We start from the raw sequence: 26,408 nt of genomic DNA, 5'->3' as shown, positions 1-26,408 counted from the left end.
TTACCAAAAATGTACCAATATAAATTGTATGATATTGTAGCATTACATATAAAAATATCTTAAATAACGCCTAAGGAAACCAAAAATGTGTCTCTTTTGTGCTTCAACTTGATCTTTAACATATTCGATTGCTGCTTGTACTTGCTCTGCACTTTCTTCCTAGACAGATTCTTCAAACTTTGAAATCCTGATCTGTCAAAAGAACAATGGTAAAACAATATAACAAGAAGAAATACATTTTCTATAGATGAATATTCTACAAAATCCATTAGTCACTATATAGTTCTAATAAAAATTCTTATCATGATATCCATTTGCAATTATGAACATATATTACGACATCAGCTGTGCTTCAATTCCAAACTAGTTAGGGTCAATTATATGAGTCTTCTATATCCACTCCATTCCATTTTCAGCCTTTTTCTTTCTTATACTCAAACAAACAAGAATATATGATCTTCCCAAACAGAAAAAAGCTGGCTGAAGGAGGATGCTTTTGAAAATTCAATTAATTACCATTGGATAAGAAGGAGGCTGGGGTTTAAATTTAGCTCTTATCATACCTGAACCAGCTTCTCTTGAAAACTGTCCTTGCAGCCAAAAAAAACTCCATCCGAGATTGCCAAAGGCACCAATCTACCCACATATGGTAGAAAATGAGTTGCTGATACAATAGTTTGAACTCTAAAATATACTAGCTTGTGGGAGCCCAAAATGTACCGGTTGAAGACTTTAAATATCATTAGCTATGCAGCTTAAAGTGCACCATGTGTATATGAAAAGTCACATATACAAACTCCACTAATGCTTTTCTTATTTTAAACTCAATTCAACCATCATCAAAAACCAATTTCCAATAATTGTAAAGGTGTACATATTAAATATTCATTGAGCTTAAGTCATAGCAAACAACCTTGCAGGTTCACAACCAATATATTCACTTAGAAAATTTACATACGCCGTAAAACATCTTGTTGGATATAGAGAAAATAATAAAAGAGATTACAAGTTTACAAGATATATGGTAGAGAGGTTTTGGAAGACTGATCAGTCTCTGAAAGCTAAAAGCATTTGCTATAAGTTTTTGAGTTATTGGAGAAGAAACTCAAATTATCACAAAAAAATTCTGAAATTCTTTTTTTCCATTGATATGCAAGTAGCTATAAAGTTAGTAAAGGTTCTAAAACTACGATCTAAAGCTAAGGAACTCATATGTGATTCAGACCTGGCACCCTATAGTTTCATTGTCACGACCCAAAATTCACTAAGGGTCGTGATGGCGCCGGACACCATTGTCAGGCAAGCCAACAACAATTAACTAGTAACTTCTCATCTTAAATATTTCTGAAATCACTTCTTTTATACGTTTAAACAATACATAATAAATTTCACTGAATAAATAATGAAACATTTAACAATTTTAAATTTTTGAATAAACCCATAGAAATCCCAGAACCCGGTGTCACAAGTGCATGAGCATTTACTAGGGAATGAAATAAAATACAGTAACTGTCCGGTATACAAAGTGGACAGAAATGAAAATACAGTACAATACTCTGAAGGAGACTCTGCTAGCTGCAGGTCGTCTCGATAAGTGCAGCTCACCTAAGTCTCTGTATCAACCATGTCGCTATGCCACTAAGCCACTAGTCACACATAAACCTGTGCAACAAAAAAGCGCAATAAGTGTAGTATGAGTACAAAAACGTGTACTCAATAAGTATCCCGCCTAATCTCGAAGAAGTAGAGACGAGATGGCAACTTCGACACTTACTAAAGGTCCAGTAATACTATTATTAATGCGAAGACTCACGGATTTATTAAGAACAACAGTAGATTCAAATGAGCCACTAAACAGGTGAAAGTTCCTTTTTATTTAAAGTCTCCGAATTCATAATCCATTAGTTAACAATTACCTCAAGTCGGGAGAGCAGATGGCAATGTCAATAAATCTCAAGGCAAGCAATACAAGCATGCGCAAATCATGTCGAGGTCGTACGGCCCGATCCAATAATATTTAAACTGTGCACTGCCAGAGGGTCGAATGGCGCGAACCATAGATGCATCTATTTAATCTACCGAGGCGTTCAGCCCGTTCCACAATAGATAAACACATTCAAACAATCAAATCAATAATTCATCAAGGAGCAAATATTCAGGAAGAAGGCAAGTTTCTCTTTTAAAAGTCAAGTAATGATATCTAGTCTTTTAGAAATTCATTTACACATTCGATATGTTTTAAGCATTCTTAAATTTGTCAACAAGGTTGCATTTATTACAAGTAAGCATGCTTTTGGGTCCTAGACTACCCGGACATAAGCATAATAGTAGCTACGCACGGACTCTCGTCACCTCGTGCGTACGTAGCCCCCACAAACAGGAGCACATAACCAATTAACTCATCTATGGGGACAATTCCCTCTTACAAGGTTAGAAAGGAGACTCACCTCGCTCCGAAAATCTATAACCGGCATTCCACGCCCTCCCGAAGACTCCAATCGATGCTAAATACTTCAAAGCTATCCAATCATTATGTAAATTCATTAATATATGCTCAATTACTCATTACAATCAAATTTATAACAATTCCTAACCCCGATCGAAAAGTTGACAAAAACACCCTCAGGCCAACGTGCCCGGATTCCGAAATTTTTCGAAGATAAAGTTTACCCATAACCTCACGAACTCAAATATATAATTTACTCTCAATTTCATATCCAAAATCATGGTCAAAATTCAAGAATATCAATTATCTAGGTTTTCCCTCAAACCCCAAGTTTCAACCAATTTACATGCTAAAATCCATACATAATCGATATATTTAACTCAAGATAAGTGGGATTAGCTTACCTTGTCGTTGATGATGAAAAACCCCACTTGAAGCTCTCCAAAATCTTCCACACCCAATGAAAAATGGGGGAAAAATGACCAACCCCCGATTGTAAAAGAACTTACTGCCTCCAGCACTACCGCACCTGCGGTCCCTTGATCGCTTCTGCAGTTCCGCAGGTGCGGCCCTTCTACCGCTCCTGCGATTTCTCACCAGCCCCTCCTTTCCGCTTCTGCGACTCGACCGCCGCAGGTGCGGTCCCGCTTCTGCGGCTGCATGACCGCATCTCCGGTCCCTTCACGTCTGGTCCAAAACCGCATCTGCGGCTCCTCTGGCCGCTTCTGCGGCTCCGCACCTGCGGCCCAAGTCTCGCAGGTGCGGTTATGCCAGCAACCAGCAACTTCAGCCTTTCAAAAATTTCATTTTCGATCCGTTAACCACTCGGAATCCACCCGAGGCCCAGGGGACCCCAACCAATCATACCAACCAGTCCCAAAATATATTACGGACTTGCTCGAGGCCTCAAATCATATCAAACAACGCTAAAACCACGAATCGACCTCCAATCCAAGCTTTATGAACTTTAGAATTTCAAACTTCTACTTTCGATGTTTAAACCTATCAAATCACGTCCGATTGACTCCAAATTTTGCACACAAGTCATATTTCACATCATGGTCCTACTCCAACTTTCGGAATCGGATTCCGACCCCGATGTCAAAAAGTCCACTTCCGGTCAAACTTCTCAAAAACCTTCAAATTTCTATCTTTAGCCAAATGACTCCAAAATGACCCATGGACATCCGAATTCACTTCCGATCGCGCCCCCAACTCCAGAATCACCATACGGAGCTACTCCCAGGCTTAGAATCTCAAACGGACATCGAAAATACTGAAATGCACTTCAACCCAAACTTATGAAATTTCTTCCAAAATGCTAACTTCCACCATAGGCGCCAAAACGCTCCTGGGTCATCCAAAACCCGATCCGAGCATACGCCCAAGTCCGAAATCATCATCCGAACCTACTGGAACCTTCAGATCCCGATTCCGAGGTCGTTTACACAAAAATTCAATCCTAGTTGATTCTTTCAACTTAAAGCTTCCAAAATGAGAATTCTCCTTCCGAATGAACCCCGAACTTCCCGAAATTTAATTCCAACCACGCGCACAAGTCGTAATACCTGAAATAGAGTTGTTCATGGCCTCAAACTGCTGAACAGCTCGCTAGAGCTCAAAACGACCGGTCGGGTCGTTACATTCTCTCCCACTTAAACATACGTTCGTCCTCGAACGTGCTAGGAACTGTGTTGGGGTTGTCTGAAATCACTGTTCAACACCTTGAGCACCTACCCGTGCTACCACAACTCAGCTGGGCGCCCTAGCTCGGTCAATCTGAAGATATCCTTTTTCACTTAAGCAAATAAGCCTTAGAGCCCAATTCCATCATCCGGAATTCCCTGCCAGGCATGTTCCAACATACGCTCACCGTATCAGTAACTACACGCAGCACCAAAACACGACTGCATATCTTAGCTTAGTTCTCAACTTGCACCACTTTACTCACAGGACCACAATAACATTCTTCAATCAAACACTTTGAAATTCCACGAATCTGATGCTCCCATTGCACCTCATGACCTACATAGGTCTTGCTCTAACTCTTACAATACCGCCACAACGGAAGAGATGCGTAGAAATTCATAACCGACTGCTGAATGCAACCGATCAATGGGTACATACTCCTGACAAGGACCCTCGCCTCATTCAGAACCAAATAATGGTCCTTGCTCCTTAATATACTTCATATAAAGTCAGATCACGCTGATCCTAAACCCAATGATCTCGTCTCACCCAGTACGAACTGCTCAGGCAATAAGCCACCCCGGACATGATCAAAAGTCCCATATGATGCCCCAACGTGCCAATAAGCTACTAATTCAAACGTGATATAAAAGGAAAACGAACTCTGAAAAGGAAATCCAAATACCCCGCTCGCGAATCATACTTGCGATGCGGCACACAGCTAATATGAGTTTTCCTTAGAAAGATAGGAAACAAAACACATAAAAACAGATATAGGGAACTGTACTCAACATCATACTATTGCGGCGTGCAATCCGATCCGCACATATAACTCACATAAGGAGATACACATCGAGCTAAATTGCTCATTACTACAAAATACCGAATATTGGCCACATGCACACTAAGTGCATAATACCATCCCTGGGGAGACAGATAGCGCCATACGCTACAAGACTCAAGCACAACTGGGGTACGATATATGATCTAAATCTAAAGAGCCACCTGCTCAATAACACCATAGCTACGCGGAACCTCAACACATAAGAGAATTATCAAGCGTTTCACAACTCACACGGCATGATATAATATTACATGACATAGCCGACGACGAAACGACATCCAACGTCCGAATACTCTTCCATAGGGAGTGCTTTGCTGAAATGAACACATCCGGCCTGACATAGAGCCCATATTCATATTAAAATCCATTCACGGACCTCAAGCCGATTTTGATCGTACCGATATAGGCCAATAATCTTTCCTGGGTCCATAATAACACCCTTTTTCCCATAACCCACAAGAACAATCGTCCAATCCGGAACAACCTTCCACATTCCACAACCAAATGAATCGAGCGCTCTTCAGGCATAAATTCTCAATTAGCGATAGTACCACAATCTCCATACTTGGTTTAAATCCTCAATCAATTAAGTGACTACACGTCACACTCATACGATCTTTCCGTGGGATATGCTCCCATGACCTTCTGCACCAGGTAACAAGCCTACACATCAATACCCTCGGCCATACAAATGTTGCAAAGCGAATCAAGGATCCGCAAGTCAATACACAAAACCTCTTACTCATGACACTGATCTCAGGGACGCTGAAGATATTACCAGCTCACTCTAAACATCTAAATCCTTTTCCTGCTCATCCGAGCCCGTGACCTCCTTTTCAACACCGAACTGCAACCTTAATCCTCTCTTCGAATTTCATACCACTCATTGTACCCCACCTGCCAACATACGATAGAACACGATCTTTCATCATAATCTGTAACCACTAATAGATTAACACTTCATTATATAAAACTCTTCCCTTATCTCACTTCAGGAGAACCATAGCAACGCACAGGTGAATTCTCATAACCGTAGAATATGCAAACCTCTAAGTAGTGGTCTAAGCTACCACAGCCCTTCTGGGGTCCGCCTATACATAGCAGGCCATAACAGTAGAATACTTCTGAATAACATCAATTATGGCGACCGACAAGCCTCACATGTACCGCCACAAATCACTTGCATAACTTGATCGCGCTTAAGGAACCGATCACTGCCACCAATATGCTAATTCAACTATGGCTAATCAATCTATCTTCTTCCAATTTATCCTCGATTGCCTTAGAAATAATAATAACTCCACTCAACACATAGCATACTCCATCCGCACTCATCTCGAGTGACCTTGACTCACGAGACCATGCTGTCTCAAATCCCACGAACCATTTCATACCTCCCAATTGCTACCCTGCAGGTCAAAACATCATAGAACCTTCTAGGCACCTCCTCATAAGCTGCTACAAGGCTCGATTCTTAACTGTATCTATAGGCTCGATTCCATTAGGCACCACACTTTACCCCTTTAAGTCCACTAGGACCGTTGTTGAGAGCCACCCGCTCTGACTTGGCCCCGAATATAATCAACTCCATAAATCTTCTAGCACGTGAATACCCTCTCGACGAAGCACCCGACAGAATCACTTCCCTTGAAACCCACATCTATACAAGGCATAATTCCTGAATCCTTCCCCAAGTCTGAACATGAGCCAATAAGGCCAACCATAGCATACCTTTAATAATTCCTTTGCTCAAATTACCACTTAGCTTGAAGCCACTATTACACAACTCTGAAATTCATCAGGATTCTTTATCTCTTATTGACATAACCTTGCGCAATCAACCGCTATAATTCTCGGGAATCTTTCTGTAAAAATCCTTTTTATACTCTGAATCATCAACCACATTCGCACGACCGATCTCTTTGCTGTATAACCAATAGAATTCTTCGCAGAAGCTTCGCCAACCATGCGACCGCCGATCTGCTCACTGGAGATAACCCGCCTGTGGAATTTACGTGCCGACATCTTCCAACGCTGCTGCACGGGGTACAATCACTACGACATCAATAACCCATCCTGAGTCCGAGCTCACTCTCTAGCTGCACAAGTCCATTCACCCCTCGTGGACATCAACTAAATGTGCAGCAACATCCTTCCAATTCAAAGTTACGTTGTATCCTTCTTCATTTCAAGTAGCTCATTTCCGTTATATCAAATCTCCTGCCGCATAATAGCCCATACTTCAAATTAGATCCGTAGACCCCAATCATCAATCACTAAAATTCCCAAGTCGTTCCCAACTCTCCTTAAGGTGCGTAGTCATCCTAACACAAAGCCCATATGCAACTCCGCCGCTCTCCCACTTTGGCGGAACTCACCTCTCTAATCGACCACTCGACCTTTGCTTCTTATACCTGGCCTTCTAGAAATTTTAACCACTGCCTGACACTCCCCACATGTCTTTCCTCATCCTTTGCTGCTCAGTTGTCGCCTTAATAAAATCTATCTTAGTAGCACTTGAACCTACAAATCGCTACTAACTTTAAACCTTTCCGATGATCATCTTTCTCGAGCCATCGACATTAGAAACACCGATTCAGTCCTGAACCACCGCACCCCGCAATATCTAACGGTCGTTTCTCCAATATTATTTCACAATATCCTACCCCAAGGGCGAATTGCAGAAGACCATAACACCGGCGAACTTAACACATACAATCGAGGACGACGACACTACATCGCAGATAAAAATTCCACCACGCTCGAAATTACCAAGTCTCGTTACTCCATCACCCCAAATCTGGACATTCATAGGCCAAATGTTTTTCCTCCGCCGGAAGTGAAATATCATATCTCTGAATCGTGCACTGAGTAAACCTCCCTTCAAGTCATTCACTGCCCCGACACGTAAGGAAACGTCCTACCATCATATCATTACTGCGGAACAATCGTTCATAGCATCATGGCAACTTGTGCCTAGCCTCAGAGCTCTCAGAAGTACCGCTACTGAGCTGAAACGACAGAATATCCTTTCACAAGGCGACGATAATAGCTCAGACAAGTTTGCAGGGAGAAACACCCCGCACTACATCGGTAGTACCATTACGATTCTTCAATTCTCGATTTACAACAAACGGTTTCCGTTGCATAAGATTGAATAGGAAGGAATTAAAGGCATAAGCCTCCAGGGATCAAATCGCACGATGAGAAATCAAGAAGGGAAGTACTCCTAACAGTCCTGCAACCTCCCGAAGATAAGTACAGACGTCTCCGTACCGATCCGCGAGACTCTACTAGACTTGCTTATGACTCGTGAGACCTACAGGAACCTAGTGCTCTGATACCATGTTGTCACGACCCAAAATCCACTAAGGGTCGTGATGGCGCCGGACGCCATTGTCAGGCAAGCCAACAATAATTAATTAGTAACTTCTTGTTTTAAATATTTCTGAAATCACTTCTTTTATACGTTTAAACAATACATAATAAATTCCACTGAATAAATAATAAAATATTTAACAATTTTAAATTTCTGAATAAACCCATAGACATCCCAGAACCCAGTGTCACAAGTGCATGAGCATTTACTAGGGAATGAAATAAAATACAGTAATTGTCCGGTATACAAAGTGGACAAAAATGAAACTACAGTACAATACTGTGAAGGAGACTCTGCTGGCTACGGGTCGTCTCGATAAGTGCAGCTCACCTAAGTCTCCGTATCAACCATGTCGCTATGCCACTAAACTACTAGTCACACATAAACCTGTGCAACAAAAATGCACAGCAAGTGTAGTATGAGTACGAAAATAACGTGTACTCAGTAAGTATCCCGCCTAATCTCGAAGAAGTAGAGACGAGATGGCAACTTCGACACTTACTAAAGGTCCAGTAATAATATTGTTAATGCGAAGACTCACAGATTTATTAAGAACAACAGTAGATTCAAATGAGCCACTAAACAGGTCAAAGTTCATTTTTATTTAAGGTCTCCGAATTCATAATCCATTAGTTAACAATTACCTCAAGTCGGGAGAGAAGATGGCAATGTCAATAAATCTCAAGGCAAGCAATACAAGTATGCGCAAATCATGCCGAGGTCGTACGGCCCGATCCAACAATATTTAAACTGTGCACTGCCAGAGGGTCGAATGGAGCGAAACATAAATGCATCTATTTAATCTACCGAGGCATTCGGCCCGTTCCACAATAGATAAACACATTTAAACAATCAAATCAATAATTCATCAAGGAGCAAATATTCAGGAAGAAGGCAAGTTTCTCTTTTAAAAGTCAAGTAATGATATCTAATCTTTTAGAAATTCATTTACACATTCGATATGTTATAAGCATTCTTAAATTTGTCAACAAGGTTGCATTTATTACAAGTAAGCATGCTTTTGGGTCCTAAACTACCCGGACATAAGCATAATAGTAGCTACGCACGGACTCTCGTCACCTCGTGCGTACGTAGCCCCCACAAATAGGAGCACATAACCAATTAACTCACCTATGGGGACAATTCCCTCTTACAAGGTTAGAAAGGAGACTCACCTCGCTCCGAAGATCCATAACTGGCATTTCACGCCCTCCCGAAGACTCGAATCGATGCTAAATGCTCCAAATCTAGCGAATAATTATGTAAATCTATTAATATATGCTCAATTACTCATTACAACCCAATTTATAACAATTCCTAACCCCGATTGAAAAGTTGACAAAAACGCCCTCGGACCCACGTGCCCAGATTCCGAAATTTTTCGAAGATAAAGTTTACCCATAACCTCACGAACTCAAATATATAATTTACTCTCAATTTCATATCCAAAATCGTGGTCAAAATTCAAGAATACAATTTTCTAGGTTTTCCCTCAAACCCCAAGTTTCTACCAATTTACATGCTAAAATCCATACATAAACGATATATTTAACTCAAGATAGGTGGGATTAGCTTACCTTGTCGTTGATGATGAAAAACCCCACTTGAACCTCTCCAAAATCGTCCACACCCAATGAAAAATGGGGGTAAAATGACCAACCCCCGATTTTAAAAGAACTTACTGCCTCCAGCACTACCGCACCTGCGGCCCCTTGACCGCTTCTGCGGTTCCGCAAGTGTAGCCCTTCTACCGCTCCTGCGGTTTCTCACCAGCCCCTCCTTTCCGCTTCTGCGACTCGACCGCCGCAGGTGCTGTCCCGCTTCTGCGGCTGCATGACCGCATATGCGGTCCCTTCACGTCTGGTACAAAACCGCATCTGTGGCTCCTCTGGCCGCTTCTGCGGCTCCGCACCTGCGGCCCAAGTCTCGCAGGTGCGGTTATACTAGCAACCAGCAACTTCAGCCTTTCAAAAATTCCATTTTCGATCCGTTAACCACCCGGAATCCACCCAAGGCCCCCCGGGACCCCAACCAATCATACCAACCAGTCCCAAAATACATTACGGACTTGCTCGAGGCCTCAAATCATATCAAACAATGCTAAAACCACGAATCGTCCTCTAATCCAAGCTTTATGAACTTTAGAATTTCAAACTTCTACTTTCGATGTTTAAACCTATCAAATCACGTCCGATTGACTCCAAATTTTGCACACAAGTCATATTTGATATCACGGTCCTAATCCAACTTTCAGAATCGGATTCCGACCCCGATGTCAAAAAGTCCACTTCCGATCAAACTTCTCAAAAACCTTCAAATTTCTATCTTTAGCCAAATGACTCCAAAATGACCCACGGACATCCGAATTCACTTCCGATCGCGCCCCCAACTCCAGAATCACCATACGGAGCTACTCCCAGGCTCGGAATCCCAAACGGATATCGAAAATACTGAAATGCACTTCAACCCAAACTTATAAAATTTTTTCCAAAATGCTAACTTCCACCATAGGCGCCAAAATGCTCCCGGATCATCCAAAACCCAATCCGGGCATACGCCCAAGTTCGAAATCATCATACGAACCTACTGGAACCTTCAGATCCCGATTCCAAGGTCGTTTACTCAAAAATCCAATCCTAGTTGATTCTTTCAACTTAAAGCTTCCGAAATGAGAATTCTCCTTCCGAATCAACCCCGAACTTCCCGAAATTCAATTCCGACCACGCGCACAAGTCGTAATACCTGAAATGGAGCTGCTCATGACCTCAAACTGCTGAACGGCGTGCTAGAGCTCAAAACGACCGGTCGGGTCATTACATTCTTAGAATGTATTGATGTATACAAGTCTGTCTTCCGGTAAAAATTAAAATATCTTTAAATGTCCACGTTCGTTTGGTAATAAACAACACCTCTCATTCCTAATATGGTTTTCCTCAAACTATATAACATTTAAAACAGAAAACTATTAGCCAGCATGTGCATCAAATGTGCACGTGTTCTAAAAGATCAACAACAAAGAGACATTACTGGCAAAACAAGAAATTCTTTGGAGATGAAGTTCAACGGTAAAACTTCTAATATCAAAATACAAGTAGCAAATATATGAAATACTCATATCCGACTAAACTTACTCAAACCCTGCAATTACCAAGAAAGTATTCAGAACACATTGATCTAGATCAAAGCTACCAGTTAATACAAAATATAAGCACATTTAATTACATGTAAAGCCATCCTCAGATAGTTTTTAATTGCAGATGATATTAACTTGCTTTTAATTGGCACCCTGATTACAAAATACCTGGGAAATTATCACTGTTGAACACTTTGATTATAAATTGATAAAAAAGAATTTTGAGGATTATTGTCAAACATCCACCCTCCGAAGCCTGAAAGAATTTATCAAGGGTTTAGACTACGACAACTCCAATATAATGTAGGGAAGTTGGGAATCTAAATGAATGGAGAAAATACCAACTGCTGAACAGAAAAAGAAAAGAGTGAATGACTATCAAAACTAAACTCGTGATGAAGTCACTACAGTACCATGTAACTAAATAGTCACTATGTATAGCTCAGTCACTAGCTAATGCGAAATATATATACTATGATTTATATAATAGATTTTTACACTTCGCTCTAAATTTGGTCCTTGCGCAAGCTCTGTTGACTTAAGTAAGACTGATTTTTTTTTTCTCAATTAACATCTTACCCTTATAATGATTATGTACATCATATAGTGATTATGTACATGTAATAGACTGCTAAAAATTCTGTATACATCATAATAAAAAATTAAGCTTACTAGAATTTATGAAGAATGATGAAATCAATCTCTTCTCTTCACTCTATAAGAAAATCTATATTGCACGGACTCTCCAAAACAGCTGGCACACCCGTGTCGGATCCTCCAAAAATACACTATTTTTGGAGGATCCGACACACACTCATCGATATTTTCGGAGAGTCCGAGCAACATAGAAGAAAACACATTCCTCCTTCCTTGTCTTTCTCCCCCTCCAGCAGCACACCAATTTTTTATACTTTCTTATCTTTCATCCTTATTTTTCTGGAGATTCACACGGTGATACACTAATTTTATTTTCTTGCCCTCCTCTACTTTAACATATTACATATATAGTCACTCTTTAAAAAAAAAGAATTTCATACTCTCCTTAAGTATCATTAGATAATTAGAATTCTTTTCTTACATCAATTCTTATAAATACTTAGTTCACATGGTTCCTTTATGATTCTAGAAACTAAAGGCAAAACCCATGATCTTTATATTCACATGCAATTCCCTCACAACCACCCAGCACAATCATTAACACTCAGTTCCTAATAATTCGATGTTTGTCAGATTCTCACACACATGCATTTCATCAAACAAGTAATGTGTGCTCTTTCACAAATTAAAAAAGAGCCCCAATCTTCCACAGAAAAGATATAGATAAAGGTAGAAAAATAAGGACTCATCAATCTCAATTTTAACACACTTAACATCAGTTTGTAAATTCCAACTCACTAGTAATAACAATGCTTAATGGAGATCAAAGAAACTAAACTGCTATACTAAAAAAATAATGAAATTTGAAAAGTAAATTAGGAGAGAGATCACAAATGTTTAATCGAACCTCATGTCAGCTTTGCAAATCAAACAAAAGACCCAAACTTCATAAAAAAGGCGAATATTAGAGATGGCACATTGGGCGATGGTGATGAAAGAGTACTGAGTTTAGCGGAAAACGGACTTAATGGACAAATAAGGGATAGGCAAGAATCTGTTCTTGAACTCTAGAGAACAGGCGGAAAGTAGGCAGAGGGAGATTTGCCTCGTCAGTTTTGCTTGTGTCTAGGGCTTTTTTTATGTTTTATTTGGAGGGATGGTTTGGGAAAATTTGAGGGAAAGAATCGACGCTTCGTTTTTAATTTTTTTTTTCTTATTCGAGTTTTAGCGTCTGAAAATCATACTTGCTTAAGACCGGGTATTATCCCCTCGCTATTGATGAGCAGAAAATTGATTATACCGACGGGGAAATAATTTGGTCGGTATAAATGTATTTATAACGATGGGATTCACATCCCTTCGTTAAAAAATGGTCGTTAAAAGTCAAATTTTCTGTAGCGATATGAGTATGTACAGGATGTTCCAGAAAAGATTTAGACTTGAAAAGTCACAGAAAGAAGTTTTAGAAAGAAAAGATTTTTGGGAGTATCCTCTATTCTGAGAAGGGGTCATCGTCCAGGCCGAGGGTCCTGACCAAGGTGTTGACTTCCTGAAACTACTTGCACCCAAGTAGGGAGCACACGAGCCGAGGGTCTCGTTGCTGAGAATTTACTTAGCTAGGCTAAGGTATGATACATGAGCACTGAGAACCATGAAGCGAGTGGCACCTCGTGGATTGCCTATTCGATCGGGTTGGGATCGAACGCGTGCCGATCACACGGTGACTAAGCCAAAAATAAGTCAGGATAGTTAGAACTCCCGAAGTATAAAGTGAAGTATTTTTTTTATAAGAAAGAAAAAGAAAAGAATATCTTTTAGAATATTCATAAACTGATATTATACATTTATTTTAGTATTGTTCTTAGAAGCTCTATGTTTTCCATGCATTTAGAATCTTTGCTCGTAATGTATATTTTATTAAAGTTTCGTCCCCTGTCGTTGAGACTCACTGAGTATAATGGATGGTACTGACGTTCTCTTTTGGGACCTACATTGGTCTGCGGTAGAATGTAGGAACCGGTTTTGCAGGCGAGCAGGCTACGGTTAGGACTTCCCTCACGTCCAGTGCTATTGGTGAGCTCCGCTTTTGTTCATGGAGTACTCCTTTAAGTCGTCATTATTTAGCTATTTCTTTGTTTACTTAGAGAACTGGCCAGAAAATCTAATGTCCTGAGCAGTGCGTCAGTTATCAGTAGAGATTTCATAGACACAGTCGGTGGGTTAAGATTCAGGTGTTTTTAATAATAATTTTGCAATATTTCAGTAGTTACTACGAATAAATTTTTGGAGTTGGTTTATTTTAGATATTTAAATTAATTAAAAGTATTTGGTTAAAGTATTTCCTTTGTTGCATACAAAGTTTGAGGTTATAATAGTGTTGATAAGCACAGATGGTTCGCTCGGTCAAATTTAACAACTGGGTGCCGGTCACGGCTTATTCAGAAAATGGGTCGTGACAAATAGACTGCACTATAAGTATATTTCCTACACGTGGTTAAAAAAAGAAACAAAAACTGAAGTATTAACGAGAAAATACTTTTTCTCTATAAAAGCTTAAAATAATTAACATGAAAGTTCAGCCGACCTTTCAGCAATTGAAACAGAGGATCTGAAGTATCTAAACCAACTCTCTCTTTTTTCATTAATAAAACAAACGAAGGAAATTTGTGAACATCTTCATGCGTTCTTCATCTCTAGTATTATATATATAGCGGCGTAGTGCTAGTAACGTCTCAGCACTAAAATAGGTAGTAATTAATAAAGATGTTGTGGTGCTTTTCAAATAGTTGGTTGCCTTCATGTCATGGACTTCAAAATTAAAATGAAGCACCGTTTTTTATGTAAGTCTTTTACAAATGGTAATATCAAGGTATAAAGCACGTAGAAAATTTAAGGAAGCACTTGACAACATGAGTTTTGATGGACTAAATCTAAGAGTTAGTTATACAATGTGTATACTAATATAGCTAGAATGCTAGTATAAAAAAATATTTACCTCGTGCGTATACTCCTATAGCTAGAATGCTTGTATAAAAAATAACTTTTCCCACAATCAAAAAGTTGGAGGTGGAGAGTGCTTACTACTTGAGCAACTCTCTCTTGTCATTATTATAGTAAGTAAGGGATAAAAAGCTTTCTTCTTTTTTCTTTTCTTTTACCTTTTTGGAGAAGGTGATCGAGGAGGACGCCACAAAAAAATTACAAAATGAAATGAAATGAACAACTTGATAAATAAGACGGATTACCAACTACAACATGTTAAAATATATTGATAATATAGGATTATACGCATTGTCAATATATATATAAGTTAAATCACACAGAATTAAAGATAAAAACTTTAAAAAAACGAAACAGGACAAAGATAAAATGCAAATAAGTTATGGTGCATTATAAGTATTTGTCTTAGAAGTCCCATAGAAAGAAAGGTGAGAGGAGGAAAAGAGGTGTTAGATTACAAGATATACAACCATTCAAATCTCCCTTTTTTTCTCTGATGAGAAATCTTAAGGAAAATTCTTGAGCCAATGATTTGCCCCTCTCCTCCATTCCTAATAATTTGTTTTCCTTCAATATCTTTCAAACCTGGAAAACCCTCCTTCCTTCTCCCATTTTTACGTTAATATTTTTCTCAATGTGACCATTTCATGCATGAAATCTTACTATCTTCATGCACAACATTAATTTTTCAAGCCTTCATATGTTAAACTTCAAATGCAAAATCCATTCGTGAAACACAAGAATCAATATATATATTTGTTTTGATATATTTTCTTTTAACATTTTGCTAAATTTATTCTAGAGGTGAATTTTTTTTCTTTAATCTTGTGAAGAAGATATGACCTCCCCTGCTCTATATAAGGAATCAATGATATGAGTTGCCTCCCTTGTTTTCAGTCTAAGAAAACCAACGAGCCACCGGAGGACCCCCCGGTTGCTCGCCCGCTAAATGATCCATCCCCTCCACCACATTTTGGTATGTTCTTCTCTTGAAATTTAAAAATGGACCAATTTATATTTTCTTTGCCAGCTCCTATTAGCATATACATTGGTGTTTCTCTTTTGTCTGAATTAATTTCTACGAGAAGAATGTATGTAGAGGTCAAGAATCTTGTTAGCAGGTACAAGAATGAAAGGCACTTATGAATATGCAAACAACTTGACACTCAAGTAGGAAGTCTAATTAAGTTATGTATTTTAAGACAATCTCAGCATGGAAACGTACAGTGAATGCTAATGGTGTTCAGAACTAATACCTTATTCAATAAAAAGAATAAGCTGACTTAGAATTCAAGAGAAGAAAAATGCCACCAATGCATGAATCAGTCACCATGTTTGTTTGTTTTCCTTAGTTTTCAGAAACACCAAGTAAGTGGAAGCTCTGCCTTCAACACGGCCTCTATGTATATATTAGAAAATTTCCAGAAAATGTATATTTATACTTGCACTAAGTTTGCACCCACTGTCACATAAGCATATGAATGGTAATAAGTAGGCCGCACACACTACTTACCTGAATCCGCCTCCATAAACATCTAAGGCAGCTGCTTTGGCTCCCCCTAGTTGGCTAGTTGTGATTGCTTTTGTTCCTTTTCTTACGGGGCGTGATGGTGCTGGAATACGTACCTGCATGTCATGTTTAATTTTCGTAACATATCTGCAGGCTTGTGTTTACCTTTTCCCTGCATTTCACAGAAAATAACAACAACAAACCACCATGTGAAAATGCTAACAAAGTTGAGCAAGCTAGCCCCGTTGAGAATGGGGATAGCAACGCTAAGACTTTCACATTCCGTGAGCTAGCCAGTGCAACAAAGAACTTCCGACAAGAATGCCTAATAGGAGAAGGTGGATTTGGAAGAGTGTTCAAGGGAACGCTTCAAGGCGGAGAGGTAAAATGGCCCTAGTGTTTGTTCCTCATCTGTTTCTACTTTTATGCATCTCCACATAACGAGACTTCACTTTTCATATCTAAATAGGTTGTGGCAGTAAAGCAACTAGACAGGACTGGAACACAAGGAAACAAGGAGTTTCAAGTTGAAGTTTTAATGCTAACTCTCCTTAACCACCCAAATCTGGTCAATCTCATTGGATATTGTGCTGATGGAGATCAGAGGATTTTAGTCTATGAATATATGCCAATGGGTTGTCTTGCTGATCATCTAATTGGTAAACACTTCAATGCACATAGCTAAACCCCCTCACTTTACCTTGTTTCATGCTTTCTCCTTGCTTCTGTACTGATTGAATTATGTTACACTGCAGATATTAAGGAGGATCAAAAGCCACTAGATTGGCAAAACAGAATGAAGATAGCCTCAGGCGCAGCTCAAGGGCTTGAATATCTACATGATAAGGCCAACCCCCCAATCATTTATCGCGATCTCAGAACCACCAATATTCTATTAGATCAAGATTTTAATCCTAGACTTTCAGACTACGGCCTTGCCAAGCTTGCAGGTGGAGGGAATACATCACACATATCACCAAGGGTAATGGGAACCTACGGTTACTGTGCTCCAGAGTATGAAAGATCCGGTGAACTCTCTTTCAAGTCGGATGTATATAGTTTTGGAGTTGTTTTACTTGAACTTATTACAGGGCGCCGTGCAGTGGATACTACAAGGCCTGCAGAGGAGCAAAATTTAGTTGCTTGGGTGAGCATTATTGTTATGTTCTTGCTAGTTCTGTGTTATTGTAACTAAAAATAAAGTGGTAACTGATTATGAAATGTGTGATTGAATAGGCACAACCCATTTTCAGGAATCCAAAAAGGTTCAGAGAAATGGCAGATCCACTTCTGAAAAACAATTTTCCTGAGAGAAGTTTAAATCAAGCAGTTGGGGTTGCAGCCATGTGTTTACAAGAAGAGCCATCAGTCCGTCCCTTGATCGGTGATGTTGTAGCTGCTATTACTTCCCTTGAAGTGGCTCCACCAGATGAACCAATTCCTGAATCTTTGTCTCCTGAGAAAGCCAGTTCAGATACAGAGATTTCAGATGATTACGAGCCAAAGAGATCAGATAATGAGGATCGAAGCAGTGAACAAAATGATGAAAAAGTTCATTATAATAAAGATCATCAAAAAGTTGCTGCTGAGAGTGACGAGGATGATAGAGCAAGTTCTGATTATGGATATGGAAGTACATCAGGATCTTCAGAGAATGAGAAAGATGACAGCACGTTTAAACATGAAGGGATGACAACAAAATCTGGAAAATGGGGTTCCAAATCAAGACGCAAAAGCAAGTTAAAATCCTCCTCTCGAACAATCAGCTCAAGTTCAAGACGCAAAAGCAAGGTTTTAAGAGATGCCACAAAAGACTCTCAAAAGAAGGATCATTCAATGACAGTACTCCTTTCAGTTTAAGGCAACAAAGCAGCATAAAGGCCAAAGATGTAAGTTTTGGTGCATATTCAAGCAATGAGGAATCAGAAGGTGAAAGTGAGGGTTTAAATCAGCGACACGATTTGCAATTAAAACATGAAACCATGCCTCAGAAATCAAAATCATGATATCTCTTACCATCAAAGTACATGGACTTATGTTACCTTTCTTCATCTGAGGTTTCTGAATAAGAGTACACAGTGAGCTCTTTTATATTATAAAAATTATGATATCTTATTTATATTTTTGGTATCACCGTGAGTTTATGGATATCTGGCATTTTCAATCAATACAAGTCTTAAAAAGGGGAATAGTCTTGGAATCTTTCGTCGTCTATTTACTTTCTGTAGCTACCATTAGACTTGTCCTTCATCCCAAAAACCTTAAAGTCGTTTTCATTCAATTATGTTCAAAGTGCAATTCTCACAAGTTGTAAATTGGGGAGGTATTAGAAATATTACCAAGACTATCTATGTATCAAGTTTCTGACAATATCGCCTTATTTAAGCAACTCAAAATACACAAGAACCTGCCACTTTTAGACTGAACATTAACCAAATGCCTTCTTTTCTAGTAAGTATTTCAGTAGCTTAATATAAATATAAAAGTTTTGCAAAAACTCACTTGTCAAAGTAAAGCAAACTTTTTCACCCCAAACTGTACAAAAGCATATGTTAATGTAGAGGAATATAATATGCTCAATTTACCTCCCAAACAATTTGCAGAAGAATGGGACTGTAATATTTGGCAGAGCAATGAGGAGAAAACTTCAGCTCTTCTTTGAGCCCAAAGAGAAAGAATTGCTTTGCTGCAAAATAACTTATTACAAGTGAAACTAACGTTTCTATCAAATTTTACAAGGAAAAGGGAAAGGTGTATAAAAACATTCAAATAGTAAACCTCTTAAAATTGGTATTAACAAATCAGGAGACATTCTATATGTCTTGATTCTAAGCTTCTTTATACCATAAGCAGAATACCGGCTAATCTTACACTACCAAATAAAACTTTCCAACAACAACAACTAACCCACTAGTTTATCACGAGTGGGGTTTGGGGAAGGTAAGATCTATGCAGCCTTACTTCTACCCCTGGAAGGGCAGAGTGGCTGTTTTCGATAGACTCTGGGCTAGAAAACGACTAAAAAAGAAAATGTAACTGCAACAAGTAGAAATAACAGCAACATGAAATAAGATCGTATCCAAGAATGCAGATAGTAATAGCCATCTATGAATAAAAGATATCATACTAACACTAATTCTAGTGAATTGAGTGAGGCAAAGAAAAACGCTCAACTACATAAGAACCTTCTACCCTAATCTTTAATCTCCACACACTCATGTCTACAACCATGTCCTAAGTCAGCTCCAACATGTCCTCCTAATAACCTCCCAAGACTTCTTAGGCCTACCAAATGAGTCTCTCTTTTTTTCCTTCTACCTTTCCTTTAAGTAGAATCACTCCTACAGCCCCTTTCATTCAGATACCACTTGTCTCCTCTATTAATTGCATAATTGTAAAAAAATTATATATATATTAAAAAAATATATATATTAGCTTTGAAAAAACTTCTTTTCCATCCCTTCGGCCCTTTTATTTGTATGCATTTCACATTTAGATCAAATATAACACCCCTCACGAGCAGTCCTGATTCTTTTTGTTCTATACAAGTTTGAATTGTGTGATAAAACTCTGTTTTCAGGAATCAAGCACTACCACCCATATTATTCGATCTCACCTGTTGCATAATATTTTGCCTTATTTGAGTTATCTTAATTCGACTCCAACAAAATTAGGAGTAGCATAAAAAAATTTAATAATATAATTTAAAAGAAAGCATGTTTTACTTTTAGTTTCTGCAGCGGTGTAATTATATAATAGGAATAAATAACTTGTCGATGAAATAATGATGATGTCATGAATTAAGAGGTCCAAGGTTAATTACAAATAAGATGTAGTGAAAGGGATTCGAAGTTGGGTTACACCCTTTGGTAATGCTCAGTCAATTGGAAACGAAGGGCCAAGATTAGAAGTTCATTAATAAGGAGGAAGGGTCACGATCGCGCCACGTCAGCAGGTTGTTAGTTTGTTACAAATACCCAACAGCAAGAAGAGAGAGAAGCAACGAATTTCCGGTAATTTCATTATGCGACCCTTTATTTTCACTTTTTCTAGTTAATCAGTTACTTCCTTGTAATTGTTTTCAGCTTTCAGTTAATAAAATCAGAAAATTGTCCCAAAAAGAGTTGAATTCGTTTTCTATTTTGCAATTGAGTTTAGATCCTTATCAGTATCAGAGTCGCGATTCTGCGACTTGTGTGTGAGTAATGGCTGAAGGAACTCGCTTGAAGCTGATGGACGACAAACTGGCTAAACATGACGAACTATTGGCAGATGTGTTGAACAGCCAAGAGGAGGTTCGTAATACCCAGACTGGAATTCAAGGCACCTTGGAGCTGATTCTCGAGAGGCTGACAACATTAGAAAGAGCTCCAACTGGCCCAAACAATGGAGGAGGATTACTACCTCTTCCAGTTGTGGACAACAAACAGAACAGGCCTCAAAATATGGCCATACCTCCTCCTAAATGGGAACTGCCCACATTTGAAGGACATGAACCCAAGGTATGGTTGCGTAAATGTGAAAGGTATTTTAAGTTGTATAAAACTCAGGAAGATCAAAAAGTAGAAGCTGCTGCTCTTTATTTGAATGGACTAGCTGAGATGTGGTATCACTCCTTGTTGCTAAGCCAAGGGGTATTAACTTGGACTGAATTTAAGGAGGAACTGATTAGTAGGTTTGGGGTAGTATTAGCTGAAGATGTGGTCGAAGAGTTCAATAAGCTATCACAGGAAGGGACTGTGGATGAATTCCTAGGGAAATTTGAGGATCTCAAAGCTCAAATGCTGGTTCGTAACCCATAGCTGGATGAATCTCACTTCTTATCCAGTTTTATAGGGGCTCTTAAGAAGGAAATCAAGTTTGGAGTCAAGTTGTTCAAGCCTACGACATTGAGGTTTGCCATTGAGCAGGCTAGGTTACAGGAAAAGGCTATTGAGGCTGCACAGAAGAAGGAGAAGGCTAATACTAAAAGCCTTCCAAGGGTAAACCTCACAGCTAACACCAGAAACCTGCCCGTGAACAAGACCACTGCATTTAGACTGAGCCCTGAGGTGTATGAACACAGGAAGAACAATCACTTAAGCTATAGATGTGGAGAAAACTATAACCCTGGCCACCAGTGCAAGGTGAAACAATTGAACTGCCTCAAGGGTGAGGTGGAAGCTGAGCCTCAACTGGAGGAACCTGAGATTACAGAAGTACCAGTACCTTCTGAATTGATTATTGCAGGTGGAGTGGAGCAGGAAATTCAGGAAGCCATCTGTATGAATGCACTTTCAGGAAATAACCAAGGAGAAAATACCATTCTGGTAGGGGGAACTGTGAAGAAAAGGCAAGTCACAGTGATGATAGATTCAGGAAGCACACACAGTTTCATAGATGAGCACACGGTTAAAGAGACTGGCTATCAAACTAGTTTTTGTCCACCAGTGAGAGTGACAGTAGCAAATGGAAATTATGCCATGTGCACTACCCACTGCAAGGGATTCACAGGGAAGATGCATGGCAGGTCATTCCAAGAAGATCTTCTCATCATTCTATTAGGAGGATGTGACCTGGTGTTAGGTAATAACTGGATAAAGAAACACAATCCTACTAAGTTTGATCATGAAAAGAAGTGTGTTACAATTGGGAGGAAGAGCAACAAACTGGTGCTTCAAGGCCTTCCAGAGTATGATGAGTAGCAAAACAATGGGTAAAGTGTTGAAGAAAGGGCAAGCTCTCATAGCTCACTTGTTTATGCTGAGTGTTGAGGCACAGAAAGAGCAAGAGCAGACTGATGAGGCTATATAAGAAGTGCTGAACCAATATACTGATGTGTTTGCAGAGCCAAAATCCCTACCTCCTATCAGAGCCTTGGACCATGCTATACCCCTTAAACCTGGTAGTTTACTTGTCAGTTTGAGGCCCTATAGATAGAATTACCACCAGAAGGATGAGTTAGAAAAACAGGTAAAAGAGATGCTGAGCAGTGGCATCATTCAGCAAAGCCAATCTCCCTTTTCTTCACCTGCCTTGCTAGTCAAGAAGAAGGATGGCACTTGGAGGTTTTGTGTGGACTATAGGGGATTGAATGATATTACAGTTAAGGACAAATACCCCATTCCTATTGTGGATGATTTACTGGATGAACTTCATGGATCTGCCATTTTTTCTAAGGTAGATCTCAGAGCTGGATACCACCAAATCAGAATGAAGGTGGAAGATGTACACAAAACTGCATTCAGGACTCACATGGGACATTATGAATTTAAAGTGATGCCATTTGGGCTCACAAATGCCCCAGCTACATTTCAGGCCCTAATGAACCAAGTTTTTCAACCTTATCTGAGGAGGTTTGTCCTAGTATTCTTTGATGATATACTCATTTATAGTTTGAATTTGGAGGAGCATGTTAGGCATCTGATGGCTGTGTTTGACCTTTTGAGGAAACATACCTTGTTCGCTAAGAAGTCTAAGTGTTCCTTTGGACAAACACAAGTGGAATACTTAGGTCATGTCATTACAAAAGAGGGAGTTTCCACTGATCCTACTAAGATTCAAGCAATGGTAGACTGGCCTAGACCCAACTCCCTTAGGGCCCTCAGAGGATTCTTAGGACTGACTGGCTACTACAGGAAATATGTGGCTAACTATGGAACCATATGTCGACCCCTCACTGATCTGTTAAAGAATGATGCATTTAAGTGGAGTCAAGAAGCTGAGTTAGCTTTCTCAGCTCTCAAATCTGCCATGTCCTCAACACCAGTGCTGGCATTGCCTGACTATACTACGGAGTTTGTGGTTGAAACTGATGCAAGTCATGGAGGAATTGGAGCTGTGCTCATGCAGGGGGTAAACCAGTTGCTTATTTCAGCAAGGTGCTAGCTCAGAAACACAGAGGAAAGTCCATTTATGAAAAAGAGTATATGGCCTTATTGAGTGCTGTGGATAAATGGAGGCACTACTTGCAGTTCAAACACTTCATAGTTAGAACAGATCACCATAGTTTGAAGTATCTTCTTGAACAAAAGGTAACTTCAGCTATCCAGCAGAAAGGCTTAACTAAGCTACTTGGGCTTGACTCTGAAGTGCTGTATAAGAAGGGGGCTGAAAATAGGGTAGCTGATGCTCTTTCTAGACAGCAAGAAGGTTTAGACACTCAACCAAATCAAAGGTCAGGATAACTTTTGGCTATCAGTATTTCAGTTCCCATTTGGATGCATGAGGTAGCTGCTAGCTATGAAGGAGACCCTCAGGTACAAGAATTAATCCTTCAACTTTCCATTGACTTACAAGGTCCCAGTATTTGGCATTATTCAGCAGGGATTCTCAGAAAGAAGGGGAAGGTGTACATAGGGGAAAATGGCAACCTTAGACATCAGTTGATTGCCTCCTTCCATGACTCTCCTAGTGGGGGGCATTCTGGTCAGCTGGGCACCTTAAAAAGACTAGCTCAGCTTTTCACTTGTCCCGGGATGAAACAAATGGTGAATGAGTATGTGTCCAGTTGTGATGTGTGCCACAGAAGTAAGGATGACAATGCAGCATACCCTGGACTTCTACAACCCCTCCCCATTCCCAATCAAGCATGGAGCCACATTAGTATGGATTTCATAGAAGTTCTGCCCAATTCCAAAAACATAAAAGTGATACTGGTGGTGGTGGATAGGTTCACCAAATACGCTCATTTTATTGCCCTAAAACATCCCTATACAGCTGCTACAGTAGCAGAAGTGTTTTGGAAAAGAGTGCATAGTCTACATGGCACACCGGAGACCATAGTTACTGATAGAGACAGAATTTTCTTAAGCAACTTCTAGCAAGCTTTGTTCAAACTCCTTGGGACTCAATTACATTACAGTACAGCATATCACCCAAAAAGTATTGGCCAAACTGAGAGGGTGAATAGGTGTCTTAAAAATTACCTCAGGTGTATGACTGCTAGTCGACCTAACCAGTGGAAACAATGGTTATCTGCTGCTGAATGGTGGTACAACACTAATTTTCATACAAGCTTGCAATGCACCCCATTTGAAGCCTTGTATGGCTACATTCCTCCTCAACTATCTATTGGACCTTTGCTAGAAACTATTGTACCAGCAGCTGAAGATGCTGTGATGAGAAGACAACAGATGCATCAATTACTGAAGGATAATTTGAGCAAAGCTCAGGAAAGGATGAAGTTCTTTGCTAATAATAGAAGAACTGATAGGGAGTTTCAGGTTGGTGATTCGGTTTATTTGAAGCTGCAGCCGTATAGACAAACATCCATTGCTTTACGAAAGAACCTCAAGCTGAGTTCCAAGTACTATGGTCCTTATAAGATCCTTGCTCGAATAGGTGTTGTAGCTTACAAGCTAGAATTACCCTCTACATCCAAAATTCATCCGGTCTTTCACGTCTCCTTGCTCAAGAAAAAGGTTGGCAATAGGGTGGTAGTGCAAACGGTCCTTCCAAGTACTGGTGATGATGGTCAGTTTTTGGTTCGACCAGTGGGTATACTTCAAAGGCAGCTGGTTAAGAAGAATAATGTGGCAGGTGTTAAGGTCCTAGTGCAATGGTCTAACCTCCCTCCTGAAGATGCAACTTGGGAGGATTACCAAGATTTGAAGACCAAGTTTCCCGGTTTCGATTTTAATCCTTGAGGTCAAGGATTATTTGAAGGGGAAGGGATTGTCATGAATTAAGAGGTCCAAGGTTAATTACAAATAAGATGTAGTGAAAGGATTCGAAGCTGGGTTACAGCCTTTGGTAATGCTCAGTCAATTGGAAACGAAGGGCCAGGATTATAAGTTCATAAATAAGGGAGAAGGGTCACGATCGCGCCACGTCAGCAGGTTGTTAGTTTGTTACAAATACGCAACAGCAAGAGAGAGAAGGCAACGAATTTCCGATAATTTCATTCTTCCTCAAATTTCTTCTCGTCTCTGTTCTCTCTTTCTCTTCTCCTCTAATTCTCTTCTCTTCTATCCTTGCAGATTCTCCATGGCTATGGCGACCCTTTATTTTCACTTTTTCTAGTTAATTCAGTTACTTCCTTGTAATTGTTTTCAACTTTCAGTTAATAAAATCAGAAAATTGTCCCAAAAAGAGTTGAATTCGTTTTCTATTTTGCAATTGAGTTTAGATCCTTATCAGGATCCTTACAGATGAATACCTATTAGTGTGTCTACGCTGCAGGTGTTCACAGTAGTGAGACTATTAAAATTTTGATACCAGAAGATTAAACAAAAAAAAAATTGAAAAAGAGCAGATTTGTTCATTTATGTAAACATTATTATGTATCAAACTAAAAAGAAAAAAAATAGAAATTCCTTGTCAAGGGGACAAAACATGTTATCCATTATTTCATCACTGAAATGTTGGGTAACAGCTTGTTCGGAGTATCTTATTGTATTGTTATCCCCAAATAATATTTTTTTGATGTTTTGTTAAAATTGGTTGTATTGTATATTTAAATCCATTGTTCCGGAACAATGAAGAGTGTTATTTTTTGAAACAACCGGTTTGGTGTGGTGGGATCGTTTCATATTTTTCTTTCCAGTTTTGCCCTAATTTATTACTTTAAAATTATATTTTACCATTTACCTTCTTTCTTTTAAACTCTAAATCTCCAACCTTTAACCTACTTTGTCTTCGCCCATTTTTTCCTTCTGCCGCTTACTATTCCCAACTCCAACGTCAAAGGTAGTAAGAATAGGTTTTATCTTCTTTTTGTTTTGTTTTTCTCCTACTTTGATTTTAACTCCAATTCTAATTACTTTAATCTCCAATTAGCTGTATACTATTGATTGTTTTCAAGTGTGCAAAGTATTACTTATTTATCTT

The 26,408-nt window shown here is 39.3% G+C and overlaps 1 protein-coding gene and 1 long non-coding RNA gene across 2 annotated transcripts; one reads left to right on the top strand and one right to left on the bottom strand.

Moving 5' to 3' along the window:
• LOC109237628 lies at positions 1–13,350 on the bottom strand. Its single transcript, XR_002069649.1, has 5 exons — positions 12,996–13,350; positions 11,660–11,747; positions 1,606–1,662; positions 564–636; positions 1–192 (listed from the first exon to the last, which is right to left on the bottom strand). It is a non-coding gene; the product is annotated as an uncharacterized LOC109237628 (long non-coding RNA).
• Positions 13,351–15,538: 2,188 nt separating this feature from the next.
• LOC109237639 (serine/threonine-protein kinase CDL1-like) lies at positions 15,539–18,649 on the top strand. Its single transcript, XM_019403965.1, has 5 exons — positions 15,539–16,064; positions 16,784–16,980; positions 17,068–17,257; positions 17,354–17,745; positions 17,835–18,649. Exons 1-5 carry the CDS (start codon positions 15,962–15,964, stop codon positions 18,456–18,458), a joined length of 1,506 nt encoding a protein of 501 aa, XP_019259510.1. The 5' UTR covers positions 15,539–15,961; the 3' UTR covers positions 18,459–18,649.
• The last annotated feature ends 7,759 nt before the right edge of the window (positions 18,650–26,408 follow it).

Source organism: Nicotiana attenuata, unplaced genomic scaffold, assembly GCF_001879085.1.
Source record: "Nicotiana attenuata strain UT unplaced genomic scaffold, NIATTr2, whole genome shotgun sequence".
In the NCBI taxonomy this organism is placed as follows: Eukaryota; Viridiplantae; Streptophyta; class Magnoliopsida; order Solanales; family Solanaceae; genus Nicotiana; species Nicotiana attenuata.
This window is presented reverse-complemented; position numbering and strand designations above follow the sequence as displayed.